This window comes from Cnephaeus nilssonii (assembly GCF_951640355.1).
Source record: "Cnephaeus nilssonii genome assembly, chromosome: 19".
Lineage (NCBI taxonomy): Eukaryota > Metazoa > Chordata > Mammalia > Chiroptera > Vespertilionidae > Cnephaeus > Cnephaeus nilssonii.
Genome location: NC_137090.1, coordinates 42,669,787 through 42,695,175, shown reverse-complemented (window position 1 = coordinate 42,695,175; position 25,389 = coordinate 42,669,787). Strand labels below are relative to the sequence as shown.

Genomic DNA, 25,389 nt, shown 5'->3' with positions numbered 1-25,389 from the left:
TTGAAGGACACAGACCACCCAAAAAGGAGGCAGGTCCTGGCAGGTATTGCTCACCCTGGGAATATAAAAAAGATGTTCCTTCCTCCCTGCTCCACTCTGACCTGTTCTTGTAAACTCTACCAGTCCCTTCACCCTTCATGCCCTGCACTCCCCCATCTCCTACCAACCCCCAACCCCCATTATAAAATTCCCCATTCCCCATGCAGGACCCAGCCCAGCTGCCATCTCCATAACATCTGCTCAATTAATATGTAGGAAGACAGAAAAGGGCAGTATCTCCTTACATGTCCCCCAAGGAAATTAGGACATCTTGAGAGCTGTCATGTATGTGAGGCACAAGTAGACAAGGAGGAAGATAGACAGAGACAAGACAAAAGCTCATCAGGAGAGACAAGAAGAAAGGGAAAAACAAAGACAGAGGTGGCTGGAGGAAATGGCCTTAAGGACATAGCTTTGGCCCCATGTGGCTTGGAGAGGAGATGCTCCACCCAGCCAGAGAGAAAGGCTAGGGAGAAGCCTTTACTTAACTGAGTTTCTCAAAATGAACACGCAAGGAGACACTTAGGGCCGGAGAGTCCTATCTCCTTGGCATAACACCCCTCCTTGATGGGAAAGGAAGGAGACAAAGATTAACAGGGGAGAAGAGCAGGTGGCCGGTGGTGGCTCCTCCCTGGGGCTGCTGATTTGAGTAATTGCTTTGCATGACTCTCTTGGGCCGTGGAAACAAACAGCTTCTCATCCGCCTTAGAAGGAGCCTGGGAACTTTGGACCAAGGTGCCTCTTCTCTCCCATATCCACCGGATCCACAGGAGCAGAGCCCTCCCCTCCACGCCTGCCTCCCTTACTTCTGTCTCTGTGGTGAGCTCTGCCCTTGGGCACAGTCTGGGACAGAAGCGTCATTGGGGTGGAAGCAATATGTTCACTCTGAACATATTCTCCAAGGGTGGTGGTGTTTTGGGGGTTTTGTGATTTTTGTTTTGTTTGTTGATGGTGTTTGTTTTTTGTGTTTTTTTTTTTGTTTGTTTTTTTCAGATTATAAGCTGCCAATGGCATTTTTTAGGCTATGACAAAAAGTCATAGGAGCAAACACCGTGAAAGACAAGCGTGTCGATGTAAACACCTCTTTATTAGACCTGTAGCCCCACAGCCAATAGCAACGCCTCTGCTCACTCCCTTGCTGGTAGCCAGGCCCAGACCCCCTCTCCACAGTTAGAACTGGCCTTGGGAAGAGATACCCAGGGCCCTGTGGAAACTCCTGCTCAGGGAGACCTCCTCTGAAGAGGACTCAGAGATCTACAGTTCATCTGAGAGTCCCTGTTTGTGAATTCCCATGACTAGACATTGGAGGCAGAGAGGGGAAGACAGGCATGATCCCTGCATGTAAGTCTTTAGTCCTAGTGACCTGTCCCAGCAGTACAACTGAGAAGCATAACAAAGGATGGCCCTGCCTGTGTCACAAGGCTTTCCTGAGGAGCAAATGGCATGCAGGCAAACGGCTTCTGTTACTTGTAAGGTAGCTAGTGAATGTGCACTTGGCCACTCATTCCACATCAACTGGGTACCTCTTCTGGCCCAAGCACTGGCCCAGAATCCCAGGCTACAGTGGAAATCCAGGCACGACAAGGTCCTTGCTAAAGAGAGAAAAATGTAAAATGATCCATGAGGAAGCAGACAACCAAATCCATAATGTGGGAAGCAGCCAACCAAGTCCAGAATGTGGGAAGCAGCCAACCAAGTCCAGAATGTCCTAAGGCATTATCAGTGACTAAATAGTGTGAACAGTGGAGGGAGTGGCTACCACAGATGAAACGAAACTTAAATGTGGCTACTAGGAGGAAGGGCTAGTACTTGTAAGGATCCTGTTTTATGGAAACCTTGAGACAATCAGGAACATGTAAATCATGTATAATGATTATGGTGATTATGATGGGGCTGTGGTTGCTTTTTCCGAAAAGAGAAGAAAGGAGTCCTTATCTGTTAGAGATACACGTCTTCACTTGCAAGGTTGAGCTAAACATCTCATGTTTTGGGGTTTGCTTTTGTGAACTCTGAGAAGAAGAAAAAAAAACAAAGACACCTACTAAGAAGGGCTCCTGGTGGCTAACTGAGCTCAAAGTTTTAAAAATAGAGCAGCCATTTTTGCACAGGGACCTCTCCTGAAAACTGCACTTCACAGAGAAGCCTGCATTGAATTGCCTGCCTCTGCACTGAACTGCTGGCCTTTGTGCTATATTGCCTGCCTCTACTCTGTTTCTGCCATCTGAGCTGGCCCTTATCAGGGTTTCCTGGAATCCTATTTCAACCAATGGGATTGAAGCTTTCCCCATGCAATCAGAGCTATGTAGTTCTAGCCAATCAAAGTGGCTCTATTCTAACCAATCAGGCCAGTGCCTTTTGGGCCAATCAAACTGCAAGGATTCGGAGCCCTCATTTGCATGAGGACAGACCAATCAGGGATCAGGGCCAGAGACTTCTGTCCATATCAGCCAGCTGCCCTCTGGCTAGCAGAGCACATTGTCCCTTTTCACCAAAGAAGGAAGTCTGCATCTCCCTGGCTGAGCTGAATCTACCCAGGGCAGAGTGAAGGAGACCACCAAAGAGCAGAGCAAGGCTGTCTAGCCAGAGAGGGGCCTGGCCCCAGGGCCGCTTGGCCCCAGAGCTGTTTTCACAGCTGTGCTGTATTACTGTTGAGCTGTGCACTAAGTAAAATCTCCTTCTTCATCACAACCCAAATTGGGGATTTCTCTTGGCATTGAATTGGCACCAATGACCATTGGTTGACACTTTAAAATGCTAAAAAATAAAAATGTAGTATGGGGGGCACGGGGGAGACAAATGAAAAAGAATAAGCATTGATAATTACTGAAGCTGGATTGTGGTTATATGAAGGTTGATTAAATATTTTTTTTCGGGGCAGACAATCATTGGGAAGTGTAATAGAGCAGAAGAACAACCAGACTGCCTAGGGAGGAGCATTGAACTCAGCCGGCCCAGGGGAGGGTGCAGAAGGCGGAAGGCATGATCGGGCGGGTCAGCGAGACATGAAGAGGGCAGAAAGGGCAGTCCAGGCAGAGAGAGCCGGAGTGCAGAGGTGTGGATGCTCCACAGTTTTTATGAAAGTAACCAGTTCCCCTGGGTTCACTTGGAACTGGCCTGGTTTTACCACCAAAAGTCCTGTGTCATGTCCCAGGAAACCCATTCGTCGTGGGCTAACCCAGATGGCTGGTCACCCAGCCCTTCCATTGGGGCATAAAACATTGGACTAGCGGGTAAGGGGAGCAGAGCTGAGCTGGAGCGGCTGTGGCACTCTGAATAAGAGGCCAGGAGTCCCCCCCAGGCAGTTCTCATGCTTGCTCACTTCAATACCCCCACTGCAGCAGCAGCCCTTCCTCCCAGGACATTCAGAGTCCACTGCCCAGGGACCCAGCAGGCTTCTCATGCCCCCTGCTCTGTCCTGCTGGAGAGAAGCCTGAAAGCATCTACCCTGGACACTTTCTCCTGGGCCCCAACCCCTCTAATTTGCATATATACTTATATATGTATATATATATACACACATGTGTACATATGTACATGTATAATATATACATACATACATACATACATACATACACTACATATATGTATAGTTGTCTCTCAGTGCCCTCAGGAGATTGGTTCCAGGACCCTTGGATGCTCAAGTCCTTTATATAAAACTAGAAGTCTAGTGCATGAAATTCATGCACAGGTGGGGTTCCTAGGCCTGGCCAGTGATCAAGGCCGATCGGGGCCAGGCCAAACGGGGTTGGGCTGATAGGGGCCCAAAGGCCCCAGCAGGGTGGGGAGAGGAGGTTATTGTCTCCAGGCCAGGCGTGGAAGGAACAGATGCCAGATGCCAACGCCGCCATCGTTGGTGCCCTGCCACCATGCGGTTCTCCGCCTTCCCCCTTCCCCCCCCCCCCCCCGCTTCCTTCCCTCACCACCGCACTGCCACCACGGCAGGCAGCCGGTGGGCCGATTGGAGCCTGCTGGCCAGGGGGAGGGACGGGGCACAGGAGGTTAGCTGCTGGTCCCAGGGAGGGAGCCAGCCCTTGGCCCACCTGGGAAAGGGGCCGCATCCACCACCACCCACCTCCAGTTCCCCATTCCAGCCTAGGGCCTGGCCCCAATCAGGCAATCAGGGCCTGCCGGCCAGGGGAAGGGACCGCGGGAGGTTGGCCAGCTGGGGGAGGTTGGCTGTGGGAGCGTACTGACCACCAGGGGCCAGCTCCTGCATTGAGCGTCTGCCCCTGGATGGTCAGTGCACATCATAGTGACCGGTCATTCCAGTCATTCTGGTCATTCTAGTTGTTTGGTCGTAAGGGTAACTTAGGCTTTTATATATATAGATAGATGATGCAATATTTGCATGTAGCCTATGCACACTCTCCAGTATACTTTAAACATCTCTAGATTACTCAGAAAACTTAACACAATGCAAATGCTACATACATAGTTGGTATACTACATTGTTTAGCGAATAAGGGCAAGACAAATGTCTGTACATGTTCAGCACAGATGCAACCATCGTGGGCCTAGCTCTGCACAGCACATGTCAGCACATGTCATACACCTTTTAAAAATATTTTCATCTGTGGTTGGCTGAACTCACAAATGCAGAAACTGGATATGAAGCGTCACTTCCTACCACTGCAGTGATTTACATACAATATATAATATATAGAATATAAATATACTCATTAAGCACTTACTGTCCTCATAAAAAAACCTTCATTTTATTAAGTGGATGTGGTCATTAAGGCTCAGAGAAGTTAATTTGTTTAAAGCCAAATATGAGGATAGCAATCTACCTCACATACCCATCTCATAGGGTTTCTGGGGGAATGAATGAAGTATCTATAATAATAAAAGCATAATATGCTAATTAGACTGGACGACCTTCCGGATGAAGCCAGGGCTGCAAGAGAAGCCCGGGTTCCAGGTGCCAGAGGGAAGCCGGTGCCGGCAGCCGGGGGAAAGGAAGGCCTACTCTTGCACGAATTTCGTGCATCCGGCCTGTAGTTATGCATATAAAGTGCTTAGACTAGTGCGCGCTCTGGAGGAAGTGCTACATAAGGCTTTGTCTCACTGATGGCTACTTCTAGACCAGCCTGCCACACCCTGCAGAGTGGGGAAAGCACAGAAGTCTAAACAAAGGAGAAAATAAATGATTTGATTATTTGCATTGCAAAATAATTCACCCCAGGTTCCTTCACAAGCCAGCCCATGGGTTTGACAAACTGAGTGAGCATAAAGGCTGAGGCACCTACAGCAAAGCAAGCAACATCTTCGAAGCTTCCAGCCACAGTCTCTGGACTCGAGCCCCTGAGCAGAGGAGGCTCAGGCTCCGCTTTCACAGAGGAGGACACAAGAAAACCACTCAGCTTGACCCCTCACGGCAGCTCAGTGGACAGGCCGGGCCTGTTAGCTGTCTGCTTCTCTGGCCATTTATCACACATCAGCCTCTGCAGAGCCTTCCCAGTCTGGAAATTTCCTGTTTGCTTCATAGACATGGAAATCAAGATGCCAGAGATGGAAGCAGCTCTCTCCCTCCATAGCCCCTGGTTCCCCAATCACTCCTGGGGGAACCTCCCCTACAGACCACAGGGAAGCCCCCAGTGACTGTCCCCACAGCCAGGACCTCCCTTGCCCCTGGCTCACAGCCAGTGAGCAGCCACAGCTCCTCCCTTTCCCCAGTTACCATGGAGAAGGGCAGAGCCAGCCTGGTGCAGGATCTTGGACAATTTTGTTGGCTTCAGGGTACCCATCAGCATCTTGAGAATGGGCAACTCAACCCCTCGCACGCAGCTCTACAAGCACAGCTCGAGAACTGTTCATAGAGATGGGAGTCCCTTCCCTACCTGGGCAGCGATGACCTTATTCTCTGTCACCATGATATGAAACCCCACGGGGGAAATCGGGATGGCTGGGAGAAGCAAGGGGAGCATGCGCTGTGCCCCAGGTCAGAGCTGTCTGGGCGTGGGGTCTGAGGGGCCCTGTGCGCTCACCTTCCCTCCTGCTGTGGACCCCTGGTATTTGTCACTTGTGGTGCCCACCTATCGCATTGGGAAGTTCCCGGGGTTGCCACCTGGGAACCAAGGGTGTCTAATATATCTACACTGTCCTCTCCAACATCCAGAACCAACAGAGCGCCTGACCCCATTGTCAAGGCCACCTGGGCAGCGCCGCATAGCCTCTGAGTAGCCCACCCCTGCCCCACCATGCCCACCACACACTCCACCGGCCCGGAGGCTCCGGGGCTCCCGGTCTCTGAGCCGGGTCAGGAAAAGCAGCCCTGCCGGCATCGCCCTGATGCGCACTCCCCAAAACTCGAAGACACACTGCAGAGATGCTTCATTAATTTTTCACAAGATTCCTCTAAGAGTGGCTGAGCAGAGCTGAGCGAAGCCACATCCCCGGTGCCCGTGCCAGCAGCCCGCAAAGGGTTAAGCCATTAGCCCATATCCTGGTGAGCTCATCCCCGCCGGAGCCTGCTCAGTGGCTGGACTCGCTGCACACCAGCTCCTGGGCCGGCCCAGGGAGGCTTTCTCGGCTGGGATGAAGAACTTGAACAGAAACTCATTGCTGGCTTCCTCCCCGTGCGAGCCGCGTGCGACTCCCCGGTCCCCCATCCTCCCCGGGGACAGCAGGACAGTAAGTAAGGAGGGATTCGCCCCTCTGCCCTTCCTCCCGCATCCCAAAGGAAGCTGGTTTTCACTTTGCTTTAGAATGTGTTGTCTTTGAACCGGAGTCAGAAGGCAAAGTGAACGACAGGCGGAGGAGAGGGGCCCTGGGAGGGGGAGCGGCTGCCAGCGGGCAGAGGGGACGGCCCAGTGAGAGTCCTGGCAGAGCGGTGGCAAGGGAGGGGCTGCCTGGCCGTGCACCTGGCAGAGGGGAGCAGGGTGGTGTGGCATCCAGCCTCCACCCTTGGCCGGCACTGAACACATTCCCAAACCTGGTCAGAGGCAGGAGCAAAACAGGCAGACACTGACGTGCAAGATCACCCTCAGATCCCAGAGTGCACGGCGGGACTCAGACCCGGACAGCCTCCTGGGCATCCCACCTCAGACCTCAGCATCTGCCCACCCTCCCGCTGCAGGTGCCAGGCGCCCGGGAGGCGCCGGGAGAACAAAGTGCAGCGCTGGCTGGGGCATCCCCATCACAGAAAAGCGAGACAGGCGGGAGCTTATAAACACGTGTAGGTGAGCGTGCTGGGACCAGACACCCGGTGGAGCAGACATCGCCACCTGAGCTAGCTTCCCACCTCGTTACCTGGCAGGGCCTGGGCGCGGCCGCTTGGAGACGGAGGTGAGCGGCACTGTCTAGGCTGAGTGGCCTTTGGCGAAGGTGCTTCCAAGAAGGTCTGTGAGCAGGTGACAGATGGTGGCTGTGCCCTGGTGCCAGGCAGTGCATTCAGAAATGCCCTGGCCTCTGTTTTATCAGCGCAGGCACCGGGCCCCACTCACCTTTATCAGAGAGCGGCGGTCACCACTGCACGTCCTGTTGAGGGCAGGGCAGACACCAGCTGGGACAGCCTGCGGGGCGCCGTGGGGACTCCACGGGGACATCTCAGGAATTAAAACAAAACGACCTTGGGTCTCCCTCAGGAATAATAAGTCATGTGACTTCCACCCCAGCATCTGTGGCCACCCTGCCTTCTCCAGCAGCTGACCTGGGAAGCAGGGTGTCCCACCCACCCCCCTGCTCCAGTCCTTGCAATTCCCAGAATAGTCCAGCCGCTATCGGGGAGGGAAGCTTGGAAGGGGCAGATAACGCGGCCCCAGCACAACAGGGACTCTCGGATATCGGCCGCCAGAGACATGACAAGGAGGCCAGTTAAATGTGAATTTCTCATCAACAACAACTAAGCTTTAACATAAGTGTGTCCCGGGCTTTGTCTGGAATGTTCTCACACGAGAAAAGCATTCGTTGTTTATTTGAAACGCAAATTTAACTGGGCATTTTGTCATTTTATTGGCCAAATCCGGCAACCTGTTAATATTGATGGTGTTTCATCAGATTCAAGGGAGGATGAGCTCAAGACGTGCAGACAGGGGGTGGCGGGACGCTAGGAAGGAGGGAGTGGATAAAAAGAGAGGGAAGGCAGAGCTCCACCCTTGAGAGAGCATGGTAGATACGGTGTGTAAAAGCCCAGGATTCGGCCGCTCCGAGCCTCAGTTTCCTTATCTGGGAAATGGGAATGATCGTAAGAAGACCGCCCTCTTAGAGCTCTGAGGGTCACAAGAGATGCGCCACGTGAAGGGGCTGCTGTGTGGGGCTCTGTGCGCTCCGCGGGGTGGAGGCACTCAGGCCGCTCCGTCCAGGCCTGCTGCTGCTCCTCTGGCGTCAGCTCCAGGCTGCAGCGTCAGCCCTCGCATCTTTGGCAGCTCCACGCAGCAGCGCTAGGCCTAACCCCACCCAAGGGGTTCCGTTCCGTTCACGGCCAGGGCCTGTCCCAAGTGTGTTCTCCATTTTCTTTGATTTGAAAAGAAAATCAAAACCGTCCCACAGGGGAGCAGGATAAACTGGAACAGACAGGCTCCAAAACTCCCCTCAGATCCTGGCTCGCTACTCACCTGCTGAGTAGCTCTGGGCAAGTCACTTAACCTCTCTGATCCTCAGTTTCCAAGCCTGCAAAATGGGGTACTAACCCTCCCTTCCTCGGCGCCTAAAGATTAGACGAGGCCACTCGGAAAAAGCAGGCAGCATGGCTCCCAGCCCATAATAAGAGTCTGACAAGTGGCAGTTATTATTATTGTGGGACATGTCAGCCCTCCCCAGTACACTGTGTCTTCTGCTCACGAAGGGCTGCTCGGGTAGTTGGAGACTTCGAGAATGTCAGGCAGAAGGCAGCCATTCTTGGCGAGGTGTCAGTCCATTAGAGGCCAAGGAGGGGAAGAGGAGGGGGCTGGCCAGAGGGTTCCTCCTGGCTCCTTACAGCTGCCTCTCACACCCCCTGGATAGCCAGCCCCTTCCTACCACCCTCACTCGAGAACAAAGGGCATCGTGGACAACTGGGTGAGAAGAAACAGGAGAGGTGGCGCTGACAGTGGCATTGATGAGCCCTCCTGCCACAGCCCCCTGGTTATTGACTCATTTAACAAGCGTTTGCTGAGTCCTGGCCTCAGGAAGGCACGGAGCTGCCTGCTGCAGAGCCTGGGAAGACGAGAAAGCCAGCCCGGCCCACCAGCCCAGCCCCTTGAGGAGTCTGGGAGGGAACGAGGGCTTCTGGTCCTGTGAGGACAGACAGACACCAGACACACACGGTCACCTCCAGGGCAACAGTTCACTTACTGCACTTCCAACTGCCATTTCCATGAAGTGGTGCCTTTCAGACACTCAAGAACCTACCAGAGGGAAAGTGTTCCCTCCTCATTATCTCCGACACTCACTGTGGCTCACCAGCTTGCATGCTCCACACACCACCAGACCCTGTGTTGGAGGATGAATATATGAGTGCGTGAGAAAAAGCCAGGTCCCCTGCCAGCTCTCTCCCTTCTCATTTGAGACATCTCATCGCCTCATTTCTCAGAGACCCCGGTGGGTGAGTGAATGTGGCTGAGCGAGGACGTGTGCACGCCTCGAGCTCCCCTGTGGAGAAGGACGCTGTCCGGCTTGCCTGTGAGTCTGTGTCCGGCAGAGGCACACGGGCGTTGCTTGACAAGTGTCTGTGGCCGCGCTGGTGAATGCTCTTAGCTGGGAGCAGAATAGCGACCTGGAGACACAAACACTAAACCGATATAAGTAGGCAGGCTCTCCAAGTAAGCCAGCAATTACAAACACGTAGATAAGTAGACCAGTGATAACAAGATTAAGGGACCGTTCCAGGGGTTCCTCCCTTTGGATGTGTTTCTTTGCCTACCAAACCCAGTCTTTGCTCTGGCCAGACCCCTCTGGCTCCCTGAAAGTCTGTGTTTTCCTTCAAGGGATGGAATCTGTCCAGATTCAAGATAGAAAAGGTAAAATTCTTGTCGTTCTTGCCCCTCTTTCCTCCCCCTCTGCCTCGCTCTCTCCTCTGTCCATTTCCATCTTCATCCCATCCCCATTCCCACCTCCATTTCCATCTCTATCTCCATCCCCATCCTCAACCCAAACCTACCCCTTCTCCACCCCCACCTCCATCTCAATCTCTACCTCTATCTTCATCTCCACCTCCATCCCATCCCCAGCCATAGCCCCGTCCCCAGCCCGCCTCCATCCCCATCTCTATCTTTATCCCCCTTCCATCCATCTCTATCCCATCCCCATCCCCACCTCTATCTCCATCTCCATCTCCATCTTTTATCCTCTGTCCCCAATTCCCAATTTCTACAAGATGCATCTCTCTTCCTTTCAGAATCTACTCAGAATCAGTTACACAGTCTTTCCCATAAGAGCCAGGTGACTCCTCACCCTACAGATTTCCCTTTAATGCCTCGACCTTATTCTGAGGTCACTTCACCCCTACCCATACCCTTACTTTCCTTTTCTGGGTTAAGATGTTCCGTGCCAACACCCCTACCCTGGATCCCCATGTTTCATCATATGGCTTCAACCATTATCAACATTCTGCCATCTTGGTGTAGCTAGCTATACTTCCACCTGCTCCCCAGCCTGACCCACTCGACTATTAAGACTTTTACAGTTATTTTTTCTGGGGTGTAATTTACACCCATAGAAATGCACAAATTTTAGTGTTTCACATTGACAAATAGCTCCTCCATGTATCCCACATCAATATCAGGAGATAAAACATTTTCACTCACCTCAGAAAATCCCAGTGAGTTCTTCCCCACATTTACAACCATTGTTTTGAGTTTTGTCATCTTAGATTAGTTCTTAGAAGGTTCTAGGATGTTGTATAAATGAAAACATCTATAATAATAAAAGCATAATATGCTAATTAGACCAGTCAGCTGAACAACCTTCCGGATGACCTTCCGGACTAAGCTGGTGCTGCAAGGGCCAACCCCCTTGCACAAATTTTGTGCATCGGATCTCTAGTATAATATATGTACTCTTATATGTCTGACTTCTTTCATCCAGCATGAGACTCATCCATGTTATGTGTGTCCCAAATGAGCTCCTTTTTGTTGCTTAGTAATATCCTATTGCATTGTTTATCTTTTGTGTGTGTGTGTGCATACACATGCGGGTTGTTTTCTGGTTTGGGCTATTATGGGTAAAGCTGCTATGAATGCTTAAACTAGTCTTTAACGGACATAGGTTTTCATTTCTCTTGGATAAATAAAAATTTAGCAGTGGAATTGCAGGATTAATGGGTAGGTGGATGTTTAACTTCATAAGAAACTTCCAATCTTTTTCCAAAGTGGCTGTGCCATTTACATCCCCACCAGCAGTGCACGAGACCTCTCACACCACCGCTCACTGTTTGGTATTGTGAGGTTTTAAGTTTTAATTCCTCCAGTGAACGTGTGGCTATATCTCATTGTCATTTTAATTTGCATTTTTTCTGTTGAATATCAATTTCAAGCACTTTTTCTTGTTCATTTATTTGTCTTCTTTTGAAATGGGCTTGTCCAAACCTTTTGCCCATTTTTTAAATTAGGCTGTTTGTGTTTTTATTAATCAAATGTAGTAGTTCTTATATATTCCAGACACAAATCCTTAAACAAATACATATTTTGCAAAAATTTCCTCCGAGTCCATAACTTGCCTATTCATTTTCTTTTTAGTTGCTTTTGAGGAGCAGTTTTCAATTATGCTGAAATCTAAATTATTGATTTTTTTTTCTTTCTTGGTTATTGCCTTCTCTGTCCTGTCTAAGGAATTTTGCCTGCCACCAGGTCACGAAGATATTTTCCTATATTTTCTCCTAAGAGTTTATAGTTTTACATTTATGTTCAAGTCATGTTTGTGATTCATCTTGATTAATATTTGCTGGTCGTGTGAGGTGGAGTTTTCCCATTTCTTCCCATGTGAACATCCCGTCGTTCTAGCACATTTGCTGAAGTGACTTTCCTTTCCCCATTGAATTGCTTTGGTGCATTTGTCAAAAGTCAGTTGTCCTCGGTTACTGTTTGGTTTGCTGGGCTGGTTGCTAGAGACAGCAGCCTGGCTTCCTACAGGTCTGACTACGGACAGAGGCTGGCTTCCTACAGGTCTGACTATGGACAGAGGCTGGCTTCCTACAGGTCTGACTATGGACAGAGCCTGGCTTCCTACAGGTCTGACTACGGACAGAGGCTGGCTTCCTACAGGTCTGACTATGGACAGCAGCCTGGCTTCCTACAGGTCTGACTATGGACAGAGGCTGGCTTCCTACAGGTCTGACTACGGACAGAGCCTGGCTTCCTACAGGTCTGACTATGGACAGAGCCTGGCTTCCTACAGGTCTGACTATGGACAGAGGCTGGCTTCCTACAGGTCTGACTATGGACAGAGCCTGGCTTCCTACAGGTCTGACTATGGACAGAGGCTGGCTTCCTACAGGTCTGACTATGGACAGCAGCCTGGCTTCCTACAGGTCTGACTATGGACAGAGGCTGGCTTCCTACAGGTCTGACTATGGACAGAGCCTGGCTTCCTACAGGTCTGACTATGGACAGAGGCTGGCTTCCTACAGGTCTGACTACGGACAGAGCCTGGCTTCCTACAGGTCTGACTATGGACAGAGCCTGGCTTCCTACAGGTCTGACTATGGACAGAGGCTGGCTTCCTACAGGTCTGACTATGGACAGAGGCTGGCTTCCTACAGGTCTGACTACGGACAGAGCCTGGCTTCCTGCTCTGGTGTCTGTAGAGTAGGAGTTGGTTTCCTGGGCTGGTTGCTGCAAATTGTGGGTCAGAATCCTATTTTTATATATAGTTTGACCATCATCTATTTGTATATTCAGCCTCTAATTAATATAAACATTTACAAACGGACATAAAAGTAGAGATAGTAATATAGTGAACTTCCATACATATATCATCTAGATTTAATAATTTTATTTTGTCATATTTGATTTAAAGTTTGGTTTTTTTTTTCATGTGGATCATAGCATCACAATATGTCATCCCTATATTTTGTTTCAAGATGCATCTCAATATTTATAAAGATGTTTTCTTATGTGTCCAAATATCATTATCATACTGAATACAAATTTTAAATCCTTAATGTCATCCAATTCCCAATCCATATTCAAACTTTCCTAAAAATATCCCAAAATGTCTTTGTACCATTGGCTTGTTTTAGTCATAATCTAAAGAAAGGGAAATGTTGCATTAAATCATATCTTTTAATTATCTTTGTTTAAACATTTTATTGATGTTTAACATACAGAGAGGAAAGCAGTCAATTAAAAGTCTGCAGCTCAAATAGAACACACCCATGTCACCAGCTACTATCAGATCAATAGTCAGACCTGCACCCCAAAAGTCTCTGTGCACCCCTGCTTTCAGACACTGCCCCACCCGCCAAGGGTAACTATGATCCTAACCTCCAATAGCATCCATCGTCTTATAGCTTTTTGAATTTTATTTAAATGAAATCTCATTTTATGTAAATGAAAATGTGTCTGGCTTGTCTTGGTCAGCCTCCTGTTTGGAGATTCCTGCATGGTTTTCTGTAGGGAGATTGTCATTCTTTCCTACCTATGGCTGCATAGTCCCAGACCAGCCCACCCGCTGCAGGTGCCCATTCCTGGTTGTGTGCGACAAATAAGTTCCACCACTGATCTTCCTCCTGACCCTCCAACTGTGGCCTCCAGGGGAGTAGGACCTATTCTCCCTTTGGAAATTGATGCCCAAAGGGCCGAGCCAACATTCAAATCTGTGGTTAGTCCAGGAGGCCCCAAGTCTTTGGCCTTCCACTGTCTCTCACCTGGAAATCCTTACCTTAATTACACCTGCAGAGACCCTTATTCCAAATTAAGGTCACATGCTGAGGCTCAGGTGGTTAGGGACTCATTCAATCCAAGGCCCCAAAACTTAATCCAAACCTGAAAGCGTGGTTCTTCCCAGGGGACCAGCTCCCAGGTGTTGCCAGGTCCCTCACAGAGCAGCAGCGTCAAGGCCAAATCCTCTAGCACCTGCCAAGTGCCAGGCTGTGCTCCGTGAGACACTGTTGGGTGGAGGGTGAGGAAACTCAGCCTTACAGTTTGCAAGCGATGAGGCTGGGAGGGAGGGAAGGCCAACCTGTGGCACTGGTTCTTCACCAGCTTGGTTTTGCCCCCCAGGGGCACTTGGCAGTGCCTGGAGATGTGTTCAATTATCATGACTGAAGGGGGAACCGCTGCTGAAAGGTGGGTAGAGGCCAGAATGTTACTAACTGCCCTGCAATGCACAGGACAGCCACACCACAAAGAGTTATTGGGCCCAAACATCAACAGTGCCACTGTTGAGAATCCCTGGTATCAGAAAAAATAAAATAAAATAAGGAATCTTTTAGGGTTTTAATAAAAAGTTATAAGGCACATACTGCCCCCCAGGGGGTGATTTCCAGGGAGCCTGCATTCTCAGAATTCGCGTGTGATTCACCACCCGGGGGCCTGTCTAAAACAGCTTTGGAAGTCTCTCAGCCCAACCTCTTCTCGAGACCGATGAGGAAACAGGGACCAAGAAAGACAATACTTTTATTAGCAACAGGGCCTTCTCTTAGACGCAGGGATGTGTCACACACACAGCAGGGTTTTGTGAGTTGATAGTCACTCCACCCCTGGGAGACAGGTACTCTGTTATCTGTATCTCAAGCATGGCGCTCGTAAGCCTCAGGGTGGTAAGTAACCTGCCCAAAGTCCCAGTGCTCAGGAAGGCAAACTGGGTTCAAACGCAGTCTTTCCAGATCTTTCTTTCACATGCAGACCCTGCAAGTAAGTTAAGTGCTTGCTGGGCCTGCGAAGGAGTGATTCTTCCCAGTACAGTGTTCATCCACGGCCACACCCTGCCTGCCCTTCACTATCCACGGCTCACCTCTTCCTGAGTGAGTCCCCTAGGTTTATTTTCAATCCTCACCTGACTCCCGAGGGCATGTTTTTCATTGATTTTTTTTCTTTTAAGAGAGAGAGGAAGAGGAGGGGGAGAGAGAGAGAGAGAGAAACATCACTGGGCTGCCTCCCATACATGTCCCAACCTGGGATCAAACCCACAACCTACGTTTGTATCCTGACTGGGAATCAAACCCCCAACCTTTTGGTATACGGGAGGACGCTCCAACCAACTGAACCGCCCGGCCAGGGCAGTAAGTAAACTAAGTCAAAGGTTCCCATTTGGGGGGTTTCATGGGCCATAAGAATTTAGATGATAGATGATAGCTAAATAAATGTAGATAGATGATAGATGATAGATAGATAGATGATAGATAGATAGATAGATAGATAGATAGATAGATAGATAGAGAGATAGATAGAGAGATAGAATAGATAGGCAGACATCTGCACAGGCTAGCCAACCTTCTACCTTGGCAAATACAGATACTAACAAAACCAATGATCATCTTCCATCATAGTCATTTCATAAAATGAAGCAGTGCCCAACAAGGAAGGAAGAACAGAATCTCAGAGTAAAAATAGTCCTTTAAATTAAATGAATGCAACACTATGAAAAACAACAGTGACCTTATTTCCCTGCTGTATGCTGAGTCAGTATTCAATTACTTATCTACGGCACTCATCTTCAGGAAGAGGTAGTTTACTGCGGAAAGAAGCCCCAAAGTGAAAAACTCAGACGTTGTCAGCGTTGAAGGACCCTCCGGACTCATCCAGACCAGTGTGCTCTGTGCAAGGAGCTCTGAGTCCAAAGACGGTGGCCTGAGTCCCAGCACAGCCGCAGAGGAAGCGGGGGGCTTCGGCCTCCCCCCTGAACCTCTCTGGGCCTCAGTCTGCTGTTAAAAACTGGGAATACTTCAATGAGCTCCTCACAGGGATAAAGAGCGTGTGTGAGGTGCTTCCAGCAAGGCCAGGCAGTCCCTCCAACTCCCTCAGAGTCCAGGAACCCGCTGTCCCTGGCAGGGGTCTCACCTTCAGTTGCCCACTTCCTGTTCATGATGCAGTGGCCACCTCACACCCCGAGGGTAGCTCAGGGGAGCAGTCCTTCCTCCTCCAGCCCAGCTGTCCTCCGGCACAGAGGAGAGCGGCCAGATTCCCCACTATAACCCCTGCAGCGTCTGAGCAGCGAGCCCTTCAGCCCTGGGCCTTCCCCGCCAAGTGGTGGAAATGGCGACCCAGAGAAAAGCCCGTGAAGGTGTCAGACTGCCCGCCTAAGGAACCGGGTGGCAATGACCAACGCAAGGTTCCCGGCTAAGATGTCCTCATAGCCTGTGACCCCTTTCCTGCCTCCAGCCCACGGGGGAAGAGGTCACTTTAAAATGACTGCTTAGCCTAGCTGGTTTGGCTCAGTGGATAGAGCATCAGCCTGCAGACTTGAAGGGTCCCAGGTTCGGTTCCAGTCAAGGGCACATGCCTGGGTTCTGGGCTTGATCCCCATTGCGGGGCATGCAGGAGGCAGCCGATCCATGATTCTCTCTCATCATGGATGTTTCTCTCTCTCTCTCTCTCTCTCTCTCTCTCTCTCTCTCTCTCTCTCTCTCCCCCTTCCTCTCTGAAATCAATAAAAATATTTAAATAAATAAATAAGAATAAAATGACTGCTTAGCTTTGCAAGTACTCCGCAGGGCTGGAGGGAGTGAGCACCTGCCTGCACTTCCGAAGCACGTCAGCACACTTCTCAGTCTCTGGAGGCAGCAGCCCCCGCTCCTCCTCCAGAGGAGAGTGTAGGAGTGAATACCGCGTGCTGAAGGCCCGGCAATGCTATCATTCCCCTTCCTCCCTGTCTCAGAAGGCGCCTACACTGCTGCTCTGGACAGTGGGAACATGTGCTTTGGGGGGGGGGGGGGGGGGGGGACACTGCCCTGTGGTGGCTCAGGGGGTGGATGTTGAGGCGATTTGTCTGAAATTAACATTGTGGGAAGTGTTGAAGGACAACCCAGTCACTAAAGGGACCTTCTATGGAAGTGCCTTGGTAAAGAAGAAACTGCAGGTGCAGAGGGTTGGGGCTGCAGACACCATCTCCTTTATCCCAAGCTGTCTTTCACCAGGGCTGGCGCCACAGTTTCCAAAAATGCACCCCCCTCCATATGTGGGTCTGGCTCTCACTCTGTTTGGGGTGGGTCAGGGGGACCCATTGTAACTGGGAAGAATAGCCTACTTCAGTGGTCGGCAAACTCATTAGTCAATAGAGCAGCAAACCCAAGCTGCAGTTTGCCGACCACTAGCCTACTTTCTCTCCCAATAAACTTTTTGCTGTGATGAGAAATCTCTCCCATCCCCCTCACACGAGGGATATTAGTAGCTGCTGGTTTGAGTGGGGCCGATGGGGTCAGAGGCACCTGGGAAACCTGGAGGAGGAGGGAAGACACCAAGGACCAAAGGCAGCTGATCGGAGGAGGGAGAAGAGCAGAGGCTTGGGAGAGCGCTGCTTGGGGAGCTCCCCCCAGGCAGGCGGGGGTCCTGCAGAAAGCAGTGAGAGAGGCTGTGGATCCAGGATACAGAGGGGAGAGTGGCCAGCCTGGTACCCCAGCCAGAGCATGCGCAGGGAGGCACCAGGCTCCTCCGGGAAGAAGGGCGTAGGTCTAAGCAGTGCTGTAAGGAAAGCTGGACTTACTGTTGGTGACCAGTGGACAGGAAGGAGGGAGGGAGAAAAAGGAGAGAGGGAGGGGTTCAGTGGGGGTGCGGGCAGAAAGGAAGTTACTCATTCTCTCCCTCGTTTGACTAAAGCTGCAGGAATCTCAGTCTAGGGCACAGTGCTGTCCGGGATCCTCTGGAGATAATGCAAAGAGGAGTGAGGGCGATCACTTGGCGATGACCTCCGGACGGGTGCCTGGACTCTGCTGACCTCCTTCCTCCCCCACACAGAGAGTATCTAATACCAGGGGAGCGTCTAAAATCATTCATCTCTTACTGACTTGCAAACATATAGGCATTTGCACTTGAACCCATCATTTCTGATCATGGAATGAAAGGTTTTAATCCCCCTTAACGGTGATTGAGCCAGCGTGGCTCTGGGGGAGTATTTGGGAGGTGAGTGTTGCCTCTCAGCAGCTGGCATTGCTCTGCACAGGTGACCACCTGCCTCCCCATGGGACTGGGGGATGAGAGAGCTCTGGTGCGTGCGAGGTACACTGATGGGCTCTAGGTGAGAAACTGGAATAGGCAGTTGGGCTCAATCTATACCCTTACGGGCCTAAGAACAGGAAGGTGGGAATCTGATGTGATTCACGTGGGCAGTGGGAAAAGGGGTCATTTAGATATTAAAGGTCACACCAAACCTGAGGCATCACTGTCCTGTGCTGACAAAGCACATAAAATCCCAGGCTGCACTAAAAGATGGGCCCCAGCTCGTCCGTAGCCCGTGGTGTAAGAGAAGGACAGACTGGATTTAATCCAGCCTTGTGGTAATTTGCCTCACCTCTCTGAGCCTTGGCTTTCTCATCTGTAAAATAGGATGCACCTCACAGGGGTACTGTGAGGTTCCAATTTGATGAAAGAGTGTTTAGTGCAGCACATAGCACACACTGCACCTGTGCGTGCACACACACAGTTATGTATTAAGTATCACTACTCTAATTGACAAATGATACCCTTTATGGAGTGCTTGCGATATTCTAGACATTGTTCCAATGCATTGAGCCCTTTTGAAAACCCTACAAGTGGTAGTATTATCCCATTTTATAGATAAGAAAATTGAGGCACAGAGACATTAAGTAACTCACTCAAGATCACAGAGCTAGAAAGCTATTGAGTCTGAAAGTCAGATGCCAATCAGTAAACTGTTGATTTTGTTGTTCAATGGGCACTGCTGTTCCCAGTTTTGAATACTAAAAACTTGATTAGATGATGTAGTATTTATCTCTTACAAGAACACATACCAGCTTGAGTGGTTTCTATTTTATGTGGCTCTCATCTGATTTTCCTTTGGCTTCAGCACAAAAGCCCTGCCTGACCCTCCACTAAGGCCGGGCTGGAGGCGGATGCTGAGAGCAGGAAGGTGTGTGAGGAACCCTTTGGCTTTGCCCTTGCTTCTAACTGCTGCAGGTCCCACATGCCGGGTCCTGAGGAGCTGTGACGATGGAGGCTCTCCCCAAAGCCCTGGAGGTCGATGAGAAGTCTCCTGAATCCAAGGACCTGCTGCCCAGCCAGACTGCCAGCTCCCTGTGCATCAGCTCCAGAAGTGAGTCTGTCTGGACCGAAGCCCCCAGGAGTAACTGGGAGATCTACCGCAAGCCCATCGTCATCATGTCCGTGGGAGGTGCCATCCTTCTCTTCGGCGTGGCCATCACCTGCTTGGCCTACACCCTGTCTCTGGGTGAGATGAGCGTTAAGGTCCTTAAGATGACAGGGCCTGCGTTTCTGTCCCTGGGACTCATGATGATGGTGTGTGGGCTGGTGTGGGTGCCTATCATCAAGAAGAAACAGAAGCAGAGGCAGAAGTCCATGTTCTTCCAGAGCATCAGGTCCTTCTTCTTAAATCGCTGATGGTGGCCTCCCCTGCTGGCCTCCCCTCGCCCTGCATCTCAACCAGGAGAAGGAGATCTGATGACCAACATCCAACATCCCATCACCTTGGTGGTGGGGTTTGCCATAAAAGTGATCCAGGCAAGCCCACTTCCAGGATCTGTGGGAAAGAGAGAGCTCAGGACTCCGCCCTCCATGTAGTTGGGGCACATTGCTGGATGCATCTCATTTAGTGTCTTATCACCACTGCTCCTCTTGATCCTGCCCGCAGCCACCCCCTTTCATGGTTCTCATTCCCTGTTATACATTCAGGGGTCACTCAGCTAACTCTCTCTGCCAAGTGCTATGCATGTTGGGAAATTCCTTGGGGTAGGCTATGCCCCATGGAGAGCCTCATGTTTACATAGCTGAGTGCCTGAGCTATATCCACATTTGCATCCTTCTAGAATGAAATTGACCAACAGTGGTCCTTCAGAGAGGGGAGGTAGGGCTGACTTCTGACCCCTGGGTTTGCCAGCCCGGCTCGTGGGTGAAATATTGACTTGCATTTCAAGAGACCAGACAAGTCACAAGTATCAAACATTCCAAAGAGTGAACAGTGAAGGGGCTGGGGAAGCCATGACCCCCTTGGACAAGCTGGGTCAGCCAGCCGAGGAAGTTAAGTCTCAGTTACGCAGTATTTACAGAGTCAGTGGGGTGTGCTAGGGGTGTCACAGTTTCTCAACCTTCTAACTCCTTCTCCTTGTCTACTCTCCCCTCTGAGTTTGCCAACTAGCCAAGGACAAGTGCATGTGGCCCTAACATCCTCTTTGTCCCTACCCTTGATTCTAGAACAGCAACAATGAGCTTCAGAGGGATTCTATAAGATTGCTCTCTCCTTCACCGCCATTTAGAATCAAAACTAAGAGGACAGAATTCCACATTTGAATGGCCTGGAGGTTTCCAGAGATGGAATTCAGTTTCAAAAATCTGTCTCCCTGCCTCCACCCACCCACCAAACAAACAAACATATATTATGGGCCAAGCCCTGGGCTGGGAGCAGACAGACACGTTCCTGCTCTCGTCTTCTGCCCAAAATGCAAGATATAGCCCAGCCAGCAGGCACTGCAATACCCTGGGCTGTGTACTTCATGGAGAAAGGTGGGTGGGTGTGGCAGCAGGAGGGGGCATCTAACCCCTACTTGAGAGAGGACATAGAGGTCACTGGAGTCCCCATCATTCAATCTGGGAACAAAAGGAAAATGAGAGCTAGCAAAGAGGAGGAAGGAGAGGCATCTGGGGCAGCAGGAGCTGTCTGTGCAAGCTGGATGGGGGAGGGAGCATGATAACACTTAGGAAACTGCATAGAAACTCTTCTAACCTCCCAGATGTTGCACTTCACCCTCCCCTGTGGCTGCTTCTCCCCCAAGTGCCTCAGGACAGCTTTTCCTGGGCCACACCGAGGGCCTCTGGGGTGTGTGGGAGATTGGAAGGGGGTGTCCTGAGGGCCTCCCAAACAGAGAGCACCCATGTGGAAGGTGCTCCCAAGGCCAGAGACCCTCGGGTGACAGACGAGGAGGGGTACATGAGACAGGTTGCCACCACGCCGCCCTAGGTCAGTGGGAGCATCTGATAAGGAGCTGGGGGAGAGATGTGTCCTGCCCTGCACGCACCCTGGGCTTGAGCTGACTCCCTTCACTCCTTAGTCTTCTGGCCTCCTGGTCACCATGGCAACCTTTTTCTCAACAGCCCTCCAGGCATCTCCATCTGGTTCCCTCTGCATCATGGGAAATTCCATAAAGGCAGGTACCTGTGACATGAAGGCATCCCATACCCTTCCTCCCTAAGGAGCCAGAGTTCAGGGAGCTGGTGGCCTTTGAGCTTCAGCCAGAATGATCATGTCATTCAATCAGTGTGGCCGGGTCCTTTAGCCCACCTGCCCCTGCACACAGGGAGTCAGGATCAACCCTGGGGTTTTGCAAGTGCTATGTCACTAACTAGTTCCGGTGTCCCCAGTGACCGGCTTGCAGATCATTTTCTTTCTCTGACGTGAAGGCAGGTTCCGTATCGGCCCTGTGATGTCATTCCTACATTCCTTGATGCTTTCTCGCAGGGGAGCAAATGGGGTGGTCTCCCAGTTAGCGCAATGGAATCCACACTCCCTGTGTCTTGATTCATCTGCCGGAAAGCTGGTCGTCTGGGCAGAGCTGTGGGAGGGGCCCGAGGTGGATGTCACTACCACCCCGTCTTAGTGGAATGAAGTTTGGGGGCAGCCAGGACTCTAGAAAGTGTCCAAGCTCTGGACTCCCCTTGCAGGCTGCAGCGATACTTGCCCACATTCCCTGCTCCTCAAGCTAGTTTTTCAGACAGGAAAGTTAGGAAAGCTCTGAGGAGAGCTCCCCAAGCATCATGCAACCCCCTTGAGGTCCCCTATACGGATGTGGGCCTAGGAGCACGCCAGCGTTGCACTAAAGGGTTTTGCCAAAGCCTCACCCCGTGGAAGCCTGAGGTGTGGGTGTGCCTGGCCTGTGAATGCAGCCCAGGTCAGATGCCCCGTCTCTGACAAAAGCTCCACCACATGACTGTGTTCATGCCTGAGGGTCAGGGACAGGGCCAGCATCCCCGGGCTCAGCCAGCTGGATTGCATTATCCCCCATCACTATTCTCTCTGGAGAGTGCAATTGAATCTGAGGCCTAAAGGAATTGATGTCATGTTGAATTGTATTCAACTTGCTACTTACCAGTGAATTCTACTGCTATTTAACAGTGTCTGCTGTTTCATTCTGCTCTACCAGAATTCCCGGGTCTGGATCCACTCATTCATTCCTCTAAGCTGCCCCTCTCATCATCACATGTCTGCTCCCCCACCCGGGAGCTGCCCAGGAGAAAGGGGGTGGGGTGGGTTTCATGCATGGTTCCTTGGGGCCTCACAGGAGCTGATGACCCCACTCTCCATCCCATCCGTCCAGGAGGGAGGCCACAATAGATGCAGAAAAGGCAGCTTCCGAATGAGTCAGTGGTCTGGGGCCGGGGCGGGGGGGAAGGGGGGCAGGCAGCACCCAGACCAGCCTGTCACTGTCCCCAGGAACTAGCACAAGGGTGGCAGTTCAGCTCCCGGGCCCTTCATGGCCTCCTTCTTCCTCCTAAGCCCTCCTTTCTCCCGGCCCAGCCTCTCTGCCCCTCTAGGTCTGCATCCCGACTCTCTTCACTGGGCTCCCACCAGATTCCCGTGTCCTTGACTTTCTGCTTGTCCCAGCTTGCTCTGTCCTCTGAGGGAAAGCGAGAGGGTGGTGCTAGGTGTGCACTGGCCGGCGAGCAGTGTGTTATTCCTGCTTCCACTCCTGCAGCACCGTCAGTCGTGACGCCCCACCCGCCTGCCCTCCACACCCACCCATCGTCACTATCTCCACCCGCCACGACCAGAGGCCCCTGGAAAACTAACCCCCGAGCCCCAAGCGTGTCTGTACTAATTGTGGGCCAGGGAGCTGCCTGAGCATGGCGAGGCCTCTGGGCGACACCTCTGAGATCCGGGGGCTTGGGTAGTGGGGAAGGCGGTGTGAGGGGCTGTGAGAAGGGGCAGGAGGAGAGAGGTAAGAGGCACCTGGCAGAGACATTCTGCAGTGGAGTTGGAAGAACAGGGTAGGGGCCCGGCTGGAAAGAATAAACATTCCGAGAGTGTTTACAGCATGCAAGGGGCTGCTCTGAGCACTCTATGCATGAACTCACTTAATCCTTTCCAAATGCCCAGGCCTAGGGTACTACTGCTATCACCCACCCTTGACAGGTGAGTAAGTGAGGCACCCCGAGCTAGGACAACACCCAGCCAGGACTGAATCTAGGCAGCCTGGCTCCACAGGCCACACCCATGGCCCCACCCAGTCAGCCCTCCAAAGGCCTCTGAGGGGGAGCAGAAGCGCTAGGGTCATGGCAGGACAGGACAAGTAAGAATGGAGCTGGGGTTGGGGGACAGGCTGGGAGGATGAAGCAATCGGGGGCCCAGAACACTACCGGGAAAGGGGCCAGGAGCCAGGGGGACACAAGGAGGCAGCAGCCAGGCAGACCCAGCATTCTGAGGGGCCAGCACCCAGCTGGGGGCATTCACATAGGTTTCGCTTCCCCCCACATCCAGTCCTTTTTAGCACATTTTACAGAGAAACAACCACGGCTTAGAAAAGTAAGGAGCTTGTCCCAGCTCTCACAGCCCATAAGCTACCAACCAGAGGTTTAGGCCCAAAGCTGCCCTGAGGTCCCACGTTCTCATCCCCTGAACTCCTGGTTTTCTGCCACGTGAATGGTCAGAGGCAGGAATGGGGGTCTAACCACCAGCACGAGTGATACTGTCAGAGCAGGCGGCCTTGGTCCGCCTTGGTCCCACAGGCCAGACTCTCCTGCTAACCAGCAGGAGGCTTTGGAACTGCCTGGCCCTGGCTACTGTGCCTTTCCATCACATTGTAGGCCAAGTTCATAACCCCTCAGAAGTTCAAGGTCACCTCCCGCGGGAGTACCCAGAACCAGACAGCAGTCAAGATCCAGTATCATTTCTCAAGGGCTTGGAGCTGCTAGACTCCAAGTCTTCCCGCAGGGAGATGTGCTGTGGGACATTGGTCCTGTTCCCATTTTTCAAAAGACCCTCCCTGCCCCATTCAAGACGAGAGAGGAGTCACTGATGAGCCTTGGACCTGGCCTCCTAGACCCTGCTACACCAGGTCATCTCATAGCCAGGTTCTACCTCCTGCCCCATCAGGACCCTGAGTCTGTTCCCTCAGCGCTCACTGGGAGCGGCCAGCTCCTGTCTGAGGTTTCCATCTACGCAGACTGCACACCACTCCAGGGGCCACACCGGCCACCCAGCCCCTGGCACACGTCTGTCCGGAGACCCTGCCATCGAGAAGCAGCAGTGTGGTCTGTCCTTTCCTGGACGTGTCTCCCCGCGGGTCCTTGCCTAGACCCCTCTCTCCTCCCTGCTCTTCTGCTCCAAATGGTTCCTTCCGGACCAGGGCTCCAGTTATTCTGCGCGCTGGTGACTCCCCATTGATCCTCAATGTCTAGATGCCTGTTAGAAAATGTGTCAGCTTCCTGTGGCTGCTGGAAAAAAAATCATCATCAACGTAGTCGTTCAAATTAAAAAATAAATTCAGAAGTTTATTTAAAATTTAGTATGCAATTTATTACCTTATTATTCTGAAAGTCAGACGTCCAAAATGGATCTCACAGGAGGCACTCAAATCAAGCTGTGGGCGGGGCTGCCCTCCTGCTGGGGCTCCTGGGAAACTCGGCTCCTTGCTTTTCCAGCTTCTAGGCTGCCACACTGCTTGGCGTGGGTGCGGCCCCCTCCTCCACCTTCCGAGCCAGCAACCACATCAGCCCAACCTTTGCTTCTGTCACTGTGTCTCCTTCTCTGACTCTCCTGCTTCCCTCTGTCCCTTAGGAGGACCTGGTGGTCCTGCTGGGCCACCTAAATGGCCCACACCTACCTCCCCATTTTAAGAGCCTGGTGTTAGTTTGCCAGGGCTGCCACAACAATGTGTCACAGACTACCAAGGAAAGGCCACGTGAGCCCACAGGGAAATGGGAGGACACAGCCAAGAGGGTCCTCACCAGACACCACATCTGCCGCCTCCCGCCTCCAGGACTGTGGGCAATGTCTGTTGCCGAAGCCCCTGCCCATGGTGTTTTGTTACAGCCGCCTGAGCTGACTATGACAGTTAGGAAAGCCCCACGGAGACCAGGACATGACATTGGACTAGTACATAAGCTAGAAGCAAACTTCTACTTTGTGTAGCTACCAGAATGGTGGGTTTGCTTGTTACAGCAACTACATGAGCAACATTGTCACTGTCACTGCTCTCACTGGAGCCGGAGTAGCCCATCGACCTGGTTACTCTGACTGGGCATGTCCTGCTCTAACCCATTCTGCGTCCTGCACCAGAGTGATCTTTTCCCCAAAGGTGAGGTCTTACCG

The 25,389-nt window shown here is 51.6% G+C and overlaps 1 protein-coding gene across 3 annotated transcripts; it reads left to right on the top strand.

The window, feature by feature from the left end:
- The first annotated feature begins 6,535 nt into the window (after positions 1 to 6,535).
- On the top strand, positions 6,536 to 24,532 carry PIRT (phosphoinositide interacting regulator of transient receptor potential channels). Of its 3 annotated transcripts, none has more exons than XM_079798335.1 (2): positions 6,536 to 6,672; positions 19,029 to 24,532. In XM_079798335.1, exon 2 carries the CDS (start codon positions 19,062 to 19,064, stop codon positions 19,467 to 19,469), a length of 408 nt encoding a protein of 135 aa, XP_079654461.1. In that variant the 5' UTR covers positions 6,536 to 6,672; positions 19,029 to 19,061; the 3' UTR covers positions 19,470 to 24,532. The 3 variants fall into 3 exon arrangements, with proteins under 3 accessions (XP_079654461.1, XP_079654462.1, XP_079654463.1); XM_079798336.1 differs by having other exon boundaries at positions 6,536 to 6,676; XM_079798337.1 differs by lacking the exon at positions 6,536 to 6,672 and adding an exon at positions 6,864 to 7,379.
- The last annotated feature ends 857 nt before the right edge of the window (positions 24,533 to 25,389 follow it).